Source organism: Salvelinus alpinus, chromosome 23 (genome assembly GCF_045679555.1).
Source record: "Salvelinus alpinus chromosome 23, SLU_Salpinus.1, whole genome shotgun sequence".
NCBI lineage: Eukaryota > Metazoa > Chordata > Actinopteri > Salmoniformes > Salmonidae > Salvelinus > Salvelinus alpinus.
The window spans coordinates 49,161,966-49,178,277 of record NC_092108.1 but is presented as its reverse complement, the minus strand read 5'-3'; the positions used below and the strand labels follow the sequence as shown (position 1 = coordinate 49,178,277).

The window sequence follows — 16,312 nt, the reverse complement described above, 5'->3', positions numbered from 1 at the left end:
TGCAACATGTCTAAGGCACGTTCACACAGATGAGCAGGGACACTGGGCATCTTTCTTTTGGTGTTTTTGAGTCAGTAGAAAGGCCTCTTTAGTGTCCTAAGTTTTCATAACTGTGACCGTAATTGCCTACCTTCTGTAAGCTGTTAGTATCTTAATGACCGTTCCACAGGCGCATGTCACATCTGCTCCTGCACCGCCCTCTACTGCTCATCCTGTGTCTCCTTGACCTGCCGCCACTCCCCCAGTACTCTCTCCCTCGCTCTCTCTGTGTGTGATTGTGTGGGCGGAAACAGGTGTGCTGGAGTCAGAGCAGATCCCCACCAGCTGCAACCTGTTCCATAATCAAGACCTCTGCAAATACTCAGTCCTGCCACTTCCACACTGCCAGATCGTAATCTATGCTCAGTCAGTCTACATTCCTAGCCGGTTGTTACTATTCAGACCCTGTTATCCGTTTGTTCCTGTTTTCTCTTGCCTGACGCTGTTTTCCTCTCCGCTACAGTTCTGCCCGCTCTGACTCTGGTCCCTGTCTCCAGTCCCATGTCTCGTCATCCTGCTACTCTGTCCTGGATTCCCCACTTTGCTACTTCCTTGGATTCCCCTCCGGACCTACTTACCCTGTCTCAACCCCTCTCGCTCCAGCCTCAGCCTCCGCACCTGGTTTCCAGAAACCCGGCCGAGCCTCCCCTGACCTGCACTCCATCTCCCCGTGTCTCAATAAATACCTTGGTTACTTCATCCAACTCTCCTCGTCTGAGTCTGCTCTTGGGTTCCCCTGTTCCACTCTGCGTAACAGCATGTTCATTAATTGTTTATTGTTCATTGAACACGCATGGGAAACAGTCTTTAAACCCTTTACAATGAAGATCTGTGAAGTCATTTGGATTTTTACGAATTATCTTTGAAAGACAGGGTCCTGAAAAAGGGACGTTTCTTTTTTTGCTGAGTTATAGAAATTACCATAGCTCACGATAATGCATGACACAGTATACTTTAAATGCATGCAAAGTTGTTTGTATTATCTTTGGGTCATTCAAGAAATATTACATTTATATTTAAAGGTCTTGTTATGTGTGCATGGATATTTGTTTGTGTGTGAATGTCCAACCCGGGTTCAAATAGTAATTGAAATCAAATGCAATGATTTTGAATACTGTTTGAACCTAAGTCTGGTGAATGTAATGTATGCCTCTCGTCCCCTTTCCATCTGTATGGAAAATTGTTACTTGATCCTAAGCAAATAAAAGGCCAAAGCTGATAAGCCAGTACAAAAAAGTCACATACAGTATATGAGTTTATACTGGCATTATCTGAGGATTCTCTGTATCTATAGCTCTTGCAACAGCCAATACCTGGACATGTTATGGAGGTTTGGGAATGAGAGCTGAAACAAAGCACACGATGCACATCAAAGTATTCGATTACTCCGTTGAGCCCTCATTCTTCTCCACCTCACCTTCCTCCTAACCTTCTCCCCCTTTCCGTCCTTGTGTCTCCCCTTTCAGTTTAATGGGGGCATGATATCAGTTCTGCCATGCCATATGTACAGTGCTGTAAATATGCTGACCTCTTTGTTTGCTGTCAAACTGATATGTTACTGCAGGTGTTGTTTTCCATTGGTTCAGTTCAATTGTGAATAAAGTTGTCTTTATTTGTCTCACAATGCATTATAAAGTTAGTTAATTTGACCAGGGAATAATATCCCCTCATATTAATGTCCCAGGTGTGTGTGTGCACGTGAGTGCGCATGTGTGTGTGTTCATCTGTGCATCCATGTGTGTATGCATCTGTGTCTGTATGCATTCCATTTCATTAACCACTATTGACCCATAATTTTCAAATCTGGACGTTGAAGCCAGTTCCACTGCTTTTTTTCTCTTGATATGTGTGCTGTTCCTGTGCACCACCATTCGCTTCAAGTTCAGTCAACTCAAACAAATCATTTCATCAGTCAGGTAAGAAAGAGGATAAGAAATTCAAACAATAGCGAGCCCACTTTCCCTACTTTGGCTAAATCACCATTTGTTCTGCAACTGATTTAAGCTCTATTTATACTGCACTATTCTTGACACGTGTCATTTAAATTTAGGTGAATATCATCGTACTGAAAAAGATAACCATATTCCCAGGGGTATTGTCAGTAATAATCTTGTGACCATAAAGTTCAATTCCACTGTTAGCCCATTTGGGAAGCCCACTGTGGTAAACTCATCCAGTGCTAATACTTTAAATACCATTAATATGGATACCCCCACTGTTTTAAATCGTGTAGGAGGCTTAAGCTGTTGCATACCAACGTGCAAAGCTGCTAGCCATCATACTAACGAAGTTGGTAACAGATGAGTTTTGCAATGGAGCCCTCTGTCTGGAGAAATAAATGAACGGTTCCAGCGCTGTAGGAGCTGTATCTACTACGCTTTGTTTCGGGACAAACCGGATCACTCGGACTTCCAATGCGGCGATTGCTTACTTGCCGAGGATTATAGGCTTGAGGTGGCTTCCTTGATCGCGCTGGTCGCCAGCCTACGTAAGAAACTGGTGAAAACGCAGAGTGGAATGTTTACATTTTCTACGCCAGTGGCTGGATGGCGTTTGCGCTCGACAGTGTTGCCCAGAGCTCCCCCATCTGATAGCAGAGTCGAAGTAGCACAGTAATAGGAGCAAGGCAATCAAAGATGGTCAAATGTTACAAGCCAGGAAGCCAAAGACATCGGCCTCTTGCAAAGCAGTCTCACTCCCAACAAGAGGCCCGGAGCGGATACAAACAACAAATAGTTTCGCCGTCCTGAAACCTGATCTTCCTGCACCTTCCTCGCTGGAGATGCCTGTGTCTGGGGCCACAATGCCTACTACTACAATTTCGAAGTCGACTTCGGCAACCTTCTGTCTCTGCTCTGGATCGAGTGGGCTTCTCCATCTGTCGGAGGCCTGCGCCGGGCTCAACTTATCCTGCCTCTCGTCCATCCATAAAGGGTTCTTCGAATTATGTGAAGCGTGGGAGTGGGCGGATTTCCTCGTCCTTCTAGCCAGCCGTGATTTTGGGCAGCTCCATGGTAAGAAATGTGACTGTTCCTGGTGCAAAATCAATGTCCTATCCCGGAGCTCGAGTAAATTACATTACTAAGCTGTTCCTGAATGTACTATGTCAGGACATGGGAATTGATTCTATCGTAGTCCATGTGGGTTTTAATGACATTATGAAGGGCAGCACTGAGCATTTGAAACTGGATTTTAAAGAGCTGATTGACTCTCTGCTAGACACTAACAAATATCTGGTCCTGTGATCTCTCTGAATCGTGGCATTGATCGCTTTAGCAGGATTCTTTCTCTTCACAACTGGCTATGTGATTATTGCACCTCAATGGGTGTAACTTTTTGGAAACAAAACACGTTTTATAAAGGGGATGGGATCCACCCAAATCATATGGGTTCCTGGATCCTTTCAAAGCATTTTAAGGCTGCGTTGAGACAATGACTTATCAATGACCCCAGCTCAGGTAATCCCTACCATTGTCACGCAGAGTTTACATAATGCTTCAACAAATGTACATTACACCAGGGGCATTGGTAAACACAATGTAAGTAACCTAATTCATATCCCTCTAACTGCACTGAATGCCTCTGATCCTACAGCTATTGTATGCAGTAATCATGCGCCTATGAACTAGTTTTATACTGTTAGCACTGAGCCGGTGTGCCCTAGGAGGAAGTCCACTGTATGCAGGTGAAAAGTTTGTTGTCCATCAACAATGACAAGCCACCAGGGTTTGACAACTTGGATGGAAAATTACTGAGAATAATAGCGGACGATATTGCCACTCCTATTTGCCATATTTTCAATTTAAGCTTACTAGAAAGTGTGTGCCACCAGGCATGGAGGGAAGCAAAAGTAATTCCGCTACCTAAGAATGGTAAAGCCCCTTTACTGGCTCAAATAGCTGACCCATCAGCCTGTTCCCAACGCTTAGTAAACTTTTGGGAAAAATTGTGTTTGACCAGCTCCAATGCTATTTTACAATTAAACAAATTAACAACTAACTTTAAGCATGCTTATAGGGAAGGACATTCAACAAGCACAGCACTTACACAAATTACTGATTGTCTAAGAGAAACTGATGATAAAAAGATTGTGGGGACTGTTAGACTACATTGCTACTTTTGACATTATCGATCATAGCCTGCTGCCAGAAAAACGTATGTGTTATGGCTTTTTTTTATACCCCCTGCTATATTGTGGACAAAGAGTTACCTGTCTAACAGAACACAGATTGTGTTATTTAATGGAAGCCTCTCCAACATAATCCAGGTAGAATCAGGGATTCCGCAGGGCAGCTGTCTAGGCCCATTGAAAAAAGTAATCTTTACTAACGACATGCCAGTGTGTCTAATGAGTAAAGCCAGTGTGTCTATGTATGTGGATGACTCAACAGTATGCTACTCAGCTACTACAGTGACTAAAATGACTGCAACACTTAACAAAGAGTTGCAGTTAGTTTCAGTGTGGTTGGCAAGGAACAAGTTAGTCCTAAATATTTCTAAAACGAAAAACATTGTATTTGGGACAAATCATTCACTAAACCTCAACTAAATCTTGTAATAAATAATGTGGAAATTGAGCAAGTTGAGGTGACTAAACTGCTTGGAGTAACACTAGATTGTATACTGTCATGGTCAAAATATTGATACAACAGTAGCTAAGATGGGGAGAAGTATGTCCATAATAAAGCGTTGCTCTACCATCTTAACAGTACTATCAACAAGGCAGGTCCTACAGGCCCTAGTTTTATCGCACCTGGACTACTGTTCAGTCGTGTGGTCAGGTGCCACAAAATGGAACTTAGGAAATTGTAATTGGCTCAGAACAGGGCAGCACGGCTGGCCCTTCGATGTACACAGATAGCTAATATTAATAATATACATTTCTATCTCTCCTGGCTCAAAGTCGAGGAGAGATGGACTTCACCCATACTTGTATTTAAGAGCGTTATTGACAAGCTGAATGCACCGAGCTGTCTGTTTGAACTACTGGCACATAGCTCGCACACCCATGTATACCCCACGAGACATGCCACAAGAGGTGTCTTCACAGTCCCCAAGTCCAAATCAGAGAGTATGGGAGGATCACAGTACTACATAGAGCCATGACTACATGGAACTCAATTCCACATCAAGTAACTGATGCAAGCAGTAAAATAATATTTAAAAAACAGATAAATATGCACCTTATCGAACAGCAGGGACTGTGAAGCAACACAAACATTGGCACAGACACGTGCACACACACACAATAACATACGCACTATACACAGACGTACACATTGATTTTGTACTGTAGATACAGTGGGGAGAACAAGTATTTGATACACTGCCGATTTTGCAGGTTTTCCTACTTACAAAGCATGTAGAGGTCTGTAATTTTTATCATAGGTACACTTCAACTGTGAGAGACGGAATCTAAAACAAAAATCCAGAAAATCACATGATTTTTAAATAATTAATTTGCATTTTATTGCATGACATAAGTATTTGATCACCTACCAACCAGTAAGAATTCCGGCTCTCACAGACCTGTTAGTTTTTCTTTAAGAAGCCCTCCTGTTCTCCACTCATTACCTGTATTAACTGCACCTGTTTGAACTCGTTACCTGTATAAAAGACACCTGTCCACACACAATCAAACAGATTCCAACCTCTCCACAATGGCCAAGACCAGAGAGCTGTGTAAGGACATCAGGGATAAAATTGTAGACCTGCACAAGGCTGGGATGGGCTACAGGACAATAGGCAAGCAGCTTGGTGAGAAGGAAACAACTGTTGGCGCAATTATTAGAAAATGGAAGAAGTTCAAGATGACGGTCAATCACCCTCGGTCTGGGGCTCCATGCAAGATTTCACCTCGTGGGGCATCAATGATCATGAGGAAGGTGAGGGATCAGCCCAGAACTACACGGCAGGACCTGGTCAATGACCTGAAGAGAGCTGGGACCACAGTCTCAAAGAAAACCATTAGTAACACACTACGCCGTCATGGATTAAAATCCTGCAGCGGACGCAAGGTCCCCCTGCTTAAGCCAGTGCATGTCCAGGCCTGTCTGAAGTTTGCCAATGACCATCTGGATGATCCAGAGGAGGAATGGGAGAAGGTCATGTGGTCTGATGAGACAAAAATAGAGCTTTTTGGTCTAACTCCACTCGCCGTGTTTGGAGGAAGAAGAAGTATGAGTACAACCCCAAGAACACCATCCCAACCGTGAAACATGGAGGTGGAAACATCATTCTTTGGGGATGCTTTTCTGCAAAGGGGACAGGACGACTGCACCGTATTGAGGGGAGGATGGATGGGGCCATGTATCGCAAGATCTTGGCCAACAACCTCCTTCCCTCAGTAAGAGCATTGAAGATGGGTCGTGGCTGGGTCTTCCAGCATGACAACGACACGAAGCACACAGCCATGGCAACTAAGGAGTGGCTCCGTAAGAAGCATCTCAAGGTCCTGGAGTGGCCTAGCCAGTCTCCAGACCTGAACCCAATAGAAAATCTTTGGAGGGAGCTGAAAGTCCGTATTGCCCAGCGACAGCCCCGAAACCTGAAGGATCTGGAGAAGATCTGTAGGGAGGAGTGGGCCAAAATCCCTGCTGCAGTGTGTGCAAACCTAGTCAAGAACTACAGGAAACGTATGATCTCTGTAATTGCAAACAAAGGTTTCTGTACCAAATATTAAGTTCTGCTTTTCTGATGTATCAAATACTTATGTCATGCAATAAAATGCAAATTAATTACTTAAAAATCATACAATGTGATTTTCTGGATTTTTGTTTTAGATTCCGTCTCTCATAGTTGAAGTGTACCTATGATAAAAATTACAGACCTCTACATGCTTTGTAAGTAGGAAAACCTGCAAAATCGGCAGTGTATCAAATACTTGTTCTCCCCACTGTATGTGGTAGTGGTGGAGTAGGGGCCTGAGGGTACACAGTGTGTTGTGAAATCTGTGAATTTATTGTAATGTTTTTAAAATTGTATTAACTGCCTTAATTTTGCTGGACCCCAGGAAGAGCAGCTGCTGCATTGGCAGCAGCTAATGGGGATCCATAATAAATACAAAATACAAATCTTCAGCTGTGACAGACTGAAAAATCGGGGAGGGGTGGCTACCAATCAAAAGTTTGGACACACCTACAGTGGTTCGTCCTTTTAAAAGTTGCAGCGTACTGCGGTGCAGCTTGCATGGTGCCGCAGAATTCCATGACACGTTATTTAAGTGTGAACCACTCGTACCACTAATGCTAGTTAGTGCTAGTTTGACCGCCAGAGGGCATCTTTGCGAAGCATTTGATAGCCTTCAATAGTGGCTGTACTAGAGAATACAGGCACGTGGGAGACCGGGGTTCAATTCCCCGACGGGGAGGAAGGAGTAGGCTGTCCTTGTAAATAAGAATTTGTTCTTAACTAGTTAAATAAAAGTTACACGTTTACACATTTCTACAGCCTAATTTTCTAATTCTTGTCTAACCAATACCCATGTTTGTCTCAGAGCAGCACGAAACGGTGCAAAAATAGTTGTAGGCTATTGCTTCAAATCATATTGCTTCTAACTTCAATATTCTCTTTTAATAAATAAGACCTACACCACTTTTAACAGCGCATTACTCAACACTAGTGAGACTCATGTCGCCTACAGTAGGCCTACAGTATATCGAAAAATATGACATGACTATCCGTCAAGAATTACATATAGAGGATTGGGGATATTTCTGTAATTCAGTGATATTTATTCCCATAGTAATTAATTATGGATCCATAACTAAATAAACATCGGCAATTTTGAAATAGTATTTTTATCATTATTTTATTAACGAAAGCATAAAGATTCCATTATTAGTTACATTGTTTTAGTTTGAACTTGCAGACTGGTACTAAGAACAGAACAGCGGGAACGTTTCCCTAGTCAGCTCCATTATTAGTGCAATGCCCCTTAAAGTGTTGCCAGTGTCACGGGGTGGGGTGGGGTGGGGTGGGGTGTCCACCTCCTCCTCCCTTCCCCATGGGCTAGGTCCATCTTCTCTGCAGCCCATCCCATGCCCTCGTGCCTTGAACCTTGCGCACTTTCAGTGGATACAGCTGGAGAACTGCAAGGCAACCCCATTGTGCGCCACTCGGGAGCCATGACCAATATACGTATATTGTCATGCTAATAACAGGGTTAATAATATATTTTTTGACAATATCCAATGGCTTTTATATAGTTCTAAATTAATAATAATAATCGCTTTGTATAAAAAATATAAAGATTTTGGAGATTATTTCGTTTTCAAATAACGTAAAATGAGCAAGAAAAAGGCCATTCTTGAACATGGGGTGAGACATTGGTACTAATTTGTAAATAAAGCCAGTTTGTTATTTAGAATGATTTATATCTGTTTTTAGAGGGAGAGAAACCAAAAAATTACAATCATCTCGAGGGCAGCACGTACCCGTGAACCAGCATCTGTAGCAACACAGCTTGCACTGCTTTGTAGTGTCTTAAACCACTGCGCCACTCAGACGCTGTATAACGTGACTGGTCGGGAGTGTCCTACAGTACTACAGCAAGAGCAAATAATCCTGATGAAATAAAATAATAAAAACCTTAGTGTAACAACAGTTTTAGTAAGTAATATTGAAGTTGTGCACAATTATCAGTTTCTATTTAGGTTTATGTCGCCCATTCATTGTCAGTTAGAGACACAGTAGGACCCAAAAGCATAATCAGTACTTTAACTCCCCCTTGCGCTGGTCTGGAGCAATGAAGTGGTGACGCAGGGTACCGTACTAAACCACAAATTACCTCTAAGTACCGCAGCATAATCGCAAAACCTTTAGTGGAGCAACCACTGTACTCATTCAAGGGTTTTTCTTGTTTTTACTATTTTCTACATTGTAGAATAATAGTGAAGACATCAAAGCTATGAAATAACACATATGGAATGTAGTAACCAAAAAAGTGTTAAACAAATCAAAATATATATTTTATTTAAGATTCTTCAAAGTAACCACCCTTTGCCTTGATGGCAGCTTTGCACACTCTTGGCATTCTCTCAACCAGCTTCATGAGGAAAGCTTTTCCAACAGTCTTGAAGGAGTTCCCACATATGCTGAGCGCTTGTTGGCTGCTTTTCCTTCATCCTGTGGTCCAACTCATCCTAAACCATCTCAATTGGGTTGAGGTCGTGTTATTGTGGAGTCATCTGATGCAGCACTCCATCACTATCCTTCTTGGTCAAATAGCCCTTACACTGCCTGTAGGTGTGTTGGGTCATTGTCCTGTTGAAAAACAAATTTTAGTCCCACTAAGCAGATGGGATGCAGCTTTCTATAGTAGCCATGCTGGTTAAGTGTGCCTTGAATTCTAATTAAATCACTGACAGTGTCAACAGCAATTCACCATCACACCTCCTCCTCCATGCTTCACAGTGGGAACGACACATGCGAAGGTCAACCGTTCACCTACTCTGTGTCTCACAAAGACACGGCTTTTGGAACAAAAATTCTCAAATTTGGACTCGTCAGACCAAAGAACAGATTTCCACCAGTCTAATGTCTATTGCTCGTGTTTCTTGGCCCAAGCAAGTCTCTTCTTCTTATTGGTGTTCTTTAGTAGTGGTTTCTTTGCAGCAATTCGACCATGAAGGCCTTATTCACTCAGTCTCCTCTGAACAGTTGATGTTGAGATGTGTCTGTTACTTGAACTGTGAATCATTTATTTGGGCTGCAATCTGAGGTGCAGTTAACTCCAATGAACGTATTCTCTGCAGCAGAGGTAACTCTGGGTCTTCCTTTCCTGTGGCGGTCCTCATGAGAGCCAGTTTCATCATAGCGCTTGATGGTTTTTGCGACTGCACTTGAAGAAATTTTCCAGATTGACTGACCTTCATTTCTTAAAGTAATGATGGACTGTCGTTTCTCTTTGCTTATTTGAGAATTTCTTGCCATAATATGGACTTGGTCTTTTACCAAATAATACCAAATAGGGCTATCTTCTGTATACCACCCCTACCTTCTCACAACACAACGGATTGGCTCAAACGCATTAAGAAGGCAAAAATTCCACAAATGTACTTTTAACAAGTAATTGATATGCATTCCAGGTGACTACCTTATGAAGCTGGTTGAGAGAATACCAAGAGTGTGCAAAGCTGTCATCAAGGGAAAGGGTGGCTACTTTGAAGAATGTCAAATATAACAACACTTTTTTGGTTACCACATGATTCCATATGTGTTATTCATAGTTTTGATTTCCACTATTATTCTACAATGTAGAAAATAGTAAAAATAAAGAAAAACCCCTGAATGAGTAGGTGTGTCCAAACTTTTGACTGGTACTGTATGTGAAATAATCTCTTGTGGCATCATGTTCTCTAAATATCACTATCACTATTTTTTTTTTTAACTTTTGGTTATAGGTTTTGCCATAAGCCAAAATACGCATTTATCTGTTTCATTGATTTACTCTTTAGCTGATTGCCAGCTTTTCAGGCAATTGAGAAATAGATACACCTCCTCAATCAAGAAAGCTAAATCATGCTACTTTCTATCTCATATTCTGATGGTGTCCCGTCTAAATTTTGGAAAACAGTTAATGCACTAAAGCGCGGAAATGAATCTCCCTCCGTGCCTAAGCAAGCTGTCAGGATCTAACATATTTACTGAGAAACATTTGATAAGTGATTATTTTAGTCAATGTGTTATCCGCAGGACATTTATTTGAAAGAAATGGTGGTTTAATTTACCCTGATCAGATCGACTGCTTTCCCTCTCCTAGCCTCTAGTTGGCATGATGGAAGATCCATCAACTCTGGGGCTAATTTGCTTGATCCTTTCTTGCTGCAGCATTCTGCTCCTCTAATTGTAGAATTATTGACACATTTTTAACCTGACAATTATCTTGGGTGCTATCCCTAGGGTCTGGAAGGCTAGCCTTGTGATCCCTCTCCACAAAGGTGGTGACCGCTCTGACTATTGAAAAATGTTCAATCTTTAATCAACACAGCTTAGATATTTTCCAGTGTCCATCAGTCTGGTTTCAGGCCAGCACCATATCTGCTTCTTCTTTGGTGATAAATGACATTGTAAATTGCTTGGACAAAAGGCAGCATTGTGCTGCCCTTCTTATAGGCCTGTGGAAGGCTTTTGACACTTGACCTGTCACCATTATTAATTTGTAGACCGTCTGAAATTGGCCTGGGTTAGGCACCCTGCATTTGGTTTGAAAACTACCTGACAGACAGGACACAATGTTTTTCTTCTGATGGTGTTAAGTCAGGGTTCCTTGAGAGGAATAGGATGCCTTTCATTAAATAGCAGAAAACAAATAATTCAGTCAACATTCATACCGGTTATGGTGATATCGCTTATATGAATGCAGCTGCCACTGTGCTGAAGCCATTGGACAAAGTTTATCGTAACGCACTACACTTTATTACGGGTGACAGGTTCAGTGCACATCATTGCTTTCTGTATCAGAAAGTAGACTGGCTCTCTTTGAAGTCTTGTCGATTGACGCATTGCACTCTTTTTGTTTATAAAGCCCTCTTGCATAGACTTCCGTCGTACTTCGTTGGGAACCGACAGACATACGAGCTACCAGACTCGACCTCGGGGATGGTTTACTCTGGAGATCCCTTCGATCTCCACTGAGTTAGGTACATCTGCTTTTAGTTTGTTTTTACACCTTACTTGTGGAATAATCTCAAACTCTCTAAAATTGGAATAATTGGTGACTAGGGCAATTCAGATGGCTGATTGATAGGATATTTTTACTGAAGAAAGCATTTGTTTTATATGATTGTGTTTTGCTTTTCGTATATTGATGTGTATGTGTGATACAGGGCTCATCTGTAAAATAGACCTTGGTCTCAGCAGACTCTGTCCAAAAAAAGGTTACTTTAAAAAAAATATTCAGAAGATTTGGCAATGTATTTGTTTCTTCTGTTCCCCATTGAAGATGGCATCTTTCCAAATATAGCGTATCTATCTATTGAGGTTAATTTGAACTGACAAGACCCACATTTAGCAGCGGGAGAAATATGCTTCAGTAAATGGGTGAAGTTATGGATTTTTGTTCAAATCGCAGTGCGTTGTCTTGGACAGAGGCCAGTGGGGGCATGCAAATTGAGTAGGCAAACACAAGCAACAAAACACGCAATTGGATTAGATTTTTTTTCAGGGTCTGAACTTTTATTTTTAATAAATATGCAAACATTTCTAAGTACCTGTTTTCGCTTTGTCATTCTGGGGTATTGTGTGTAGATTGATTTAAGAAACAAATATGTTTAATCCATTTTAGAATAAGGCTGTAACGTATCAAAATGTGGAAAAAGTGAAGGGGCCTGAATACTTTCCGAATGCACCAGCTTGGTCCTTGCAAGTTTGTGGATATTAGGGCTGACCCCATTTAGACAACTGGTCAATTGTTTGTCATAAAGGCTTTTGGTTGACAGATTCTTTTTGTTGAGCGGCCCATGAGACACCTGTCTGATTCGTGCCTATCTCAGTGGATTAATCCATTGCGAAGGCCGCGGGAATGCCACAGTCCTTCACTCTAAGACAGGCATCTGCAACATAAGGCACACGCGAGGGTATTTGCCTTGGCACGCCAAGCATTCGTTTCAAAATTGCATTGGTTTTTCCATAAATAGCTTCTGCTTTGGACATGACACCATTTGTTAAGTATTCCTTAGGCCTACAGTATGTGTGAAGATAATGTGTCTTGGGTATCATTTTAAATTTGACTGTACGCTTGTTTATTCCATGTGTAACTCTGTGTTGTTGTTTGTGTCGCACTGCTTTGCTTTATCTTGGCCAGGTCGCAGTTGTAGGTGAATGTGGCTAAGATGCACGTCTCTCTCCAGAATGCGATCTGTCCTGCCAATTTGTGCACGTTCATTGTTTCATACCTTAATTGTGTGAATGGTTTTCCCTTTGATTGTTAGTGTCTATCAATTCCCCATTACGTACACTATATATACAAAAGTATGTGGACACCCCTTCAAATGAATGGATTCGGGCTATTTCAGACACACTTGTTGCTGACAGGTGTATAAAATCGAGCACGCAGCCATGCAATCTCCATAGTTTGTTAAGTGGAATGTCTAGGCGCAACAACGGCTCAGCCGCGAAGTGGTAGGCCACACAAGCTCACAGAACTGGACAGTCAAGTGCTGAAGCTTGGTAGTGAGTGTTGCGACCGAGGACAGACGATTTGTCTGTCCTCGGTCGCAACACTCACTACCAAGTTCTAAACTGCCTCTGGAGGCAAAGTCAGCACAATAACTGTTCGTTGGGGGCTTCATGAAATGGATTTCCATGGCCGAGCATCCGCACACAAGCCCAACATCATCATGCGCAATGCCAAGCGTCGGCTGAAGTGGTGTAAAGCTCGCCGCCATTGGACTCTGGAGCTGTGGAAAGATGTTTTCCGGAGGGATGAATCACACTTCACCATCTGGAAGTCTGACGGACGAGTCCCTGCAGCAATGTTCCAACATCTAGTGGAAAGCCTTCCGAAAAGAGTGGAGGCTGTTATAGCAGGAAAGGGGGGACCAACTCCATTTTAATGGCCATGATTTTGGAATGAGATGTTCGACGACCAGGTGTCCACATACTTTTGGTCATGTAGTGTATATCACCAATAGTACATTTACCACAAATCCCCATAATTTCTTATCTACAATGTTTCTTTGGTTTTGGTAATTTCTGTTAATACATTCAATAGGCTATATTATTTCTACAGTCGTTTACTGTTCTCATTATCGGAGTGGACATGTTGTTTGCAGAGCTCACAACCTATGCTACACTTGTAAGACACGTTTTGGTTTATTTCATTTACTAGTTTTGTCAATTTATTCATTGTCTTTTGTTTGGAGCGCTCCTGTCAATGTTGAGTAAGGACGCACACCTGATTGTGCATAGAGGTAGGCATAGGCTACCTAGCCTGCGCGTAAATGTATAAATGTGCCCATTTGGGGATGTCAGATAGTATTTCTGATTGTCTTAACTCACCACCACTAATGAACTGTGGGGCTTCTCAAAGGAATTGTGTCTTCACCTTAAACAGCAAGTAAAGTCTGTTTTTACATCTATTGAGAATGACAAAAGTTCGTCAATGTATTAGAAAATCTTTCCAGCTCTCTCCCTTTCGATAACCACCGAGCCTCTGGGTGAAAGGGAAAAATGTCATGCCCTTATCCAGTGGGCCGGACCCAGTTGATAGTTGATACAATATTTCAAGTTCGTTGTAGACAGACGGTGTAGAGAGATGAATGCGATTCGAAGAACATGAACAAACTGCCATGCGTAGCCAATGTGATTTATAGGACATTTATTTTTATTAGGGTATTTTCTACCTAAAATGTTTTTATTTGTAGGTTTTCTTTTACGTAGTTGGCAATACAAGTTACTTGCATTGTTATATAGGCCTCTCTCTGTGTTCTGCACTAAGTTATTTATCTGCTAATGGCTCACGGTTTAGGCTATCATACAATGTGTTCATTTGGCAGAGGCAGGTGCTCTTGCATTAGATTGATTTGTATAATTTTCATTTAGATATAATTTAGATTAACTACATGACAACGATTTTGAGATACTAAGATGTTATAAAAAATGTAATGAAATTGCTCCATGAAAATGCTTTTGAAAATCATAACTTGCATGCAGATCGGTAGAAATGGTAAGATAAATTGTAAATTGGCATTCCACATGAAAAATTTTGCCGACCCCTAATATAGCTTATTACTGGCAACTTCAGGAGTTTAACGGCAGAATCTGCGAAGGCTAGTAGCAGCAGGAATAGGAGAGTTGGGAGAAGAAGAAAAAATCTTCAAATTCTTTTTATTTTTATCTTGATCTCTGGCTCTCTCTTGAGTCATTTGTGTGTCTTAATTATTTCATCAAACAGTGGGCTTAAACATCAGACAAGCTCAGTGCATATAGTTGATTTTATTAAAACGTTTATAAATGACAAAATACATGTTTTAACATGTCTACCAATTGACTGGTCGAAAGAACAGACGACCCTCTGTCAACCAAGATATTCTTTTGGGTCGGGGACAGCCAATAGTGGTTAGAATGGAAATAGCTCATTGAAGATTTGGAAGAGAATGGTGCATAAAGCCAATGACCCAATCCTAAACTATTCCATTGCTTTTACATCTCTAGACCCTTTAATTATTGACCCTCCCTATTAGCTCTAACTAGCATTGTATTTATACTTTATTTGTATTGTCACAAACACCGAAGGCTATGTGGAGTTTATACCATATTGCTTACACTAGAGGTGTCTTCAATATGAACGAAACGGAAGAAAACAGACAAATAATGAGTAAAACGGGGATATCCTATCTGAACAATGTGAAACGCTCATTTTCTGTTGAGAAACAGTTTGCTACAGTGTGCTCTAATGAACATGACCCTGTAGTATCTAGCTCCCATTAGATCCCATAAGGGTGTCACCAAGGGACATGGGAATGGGATATGTCCAGTGGATGATTATGGAATTGGGCCATTATGAAGCAGAAATCAATTCCAACACCTCTTTCTCTTCTGTTCTCATCAGTCGGACACAGAGTTCTGGGATAAGATGCAGGCAGAATGGGAGGAACTGGCTCGCAGGAATTGGCTCGAGGAAGAAAATGAAGGCCTGATACCACCCAGCATCTCTCCAATTGAGAAGGTAAACTCACCCAACACTTACTTCTTTCCTCAACACTATTACTAATCTGGAAAAATCTCCCACGAGAGTTTCCAATATCATTTACCTAAACTTTCCCACCAATCCCAGAATTTATTCACAAAATGTCTATCCATTCAAAGAGATGCAATTACTTACCATAATCCCTGATACTAATCCCTGATATTACGCCCAAAAATAACCTTTTAAAACCACAAGCGAGGGTACAAAACACCATCCCTTCCTCAAAGCTATCTAATCCAAGATTTAACATGGAGAAAAACAGTCATCTCGATGTAATCACCAAACCTTTGAATTCATCTTCAACCTATCACTAACCTAGGAATCTCACAACTGCACTCATTTGGGATAGGTAGTGTAGAGCTAACATGAGAGAGTGATGTGTTGCTTCAAATGACAGACGGTGGTTGGTTGATACTTAATCTAGAATTCTCTCAACTCCCTCTATCGTCTCAATTGGAACGGATTGTTGCTCAAATGTTGAGAGATCACAATAACGAGGGAGAAAAAAAGGAGAGGGAGGAAGAGAAGACAGAGAGAGGGGAGATGGAAAGGGGCAGTAGTGGAATAGTAAACAACTATCTC

The 16,312-nt window shown here is 41.6% G+C and overlaps 1 protein-coding gene across 2 annotated transcripts in view; it reads left to right on the top strand.

The window, feature by feature from the left end:
• pex5lb (peroxisomal biogenesis factor 5-like b) overlaps positions 1-16,312 on the top strand; it is a 136,140-nt gene that overhangs the window by 98,340 nt on the left and 21,488 nt on the right. For both annotated transcript variants that reach the window (XM_071362649.1, XM_071362650.1), the window contains one exon: positions 15,593-15,709. In XM_071362649.1, the coding sequence (XP_071218750.1) occupies positions 15,593-15,709 (117 nt within the window). The remainder of the gene's footprint in view (positions 1-15,592; positions 15,710-16,312) is intronic.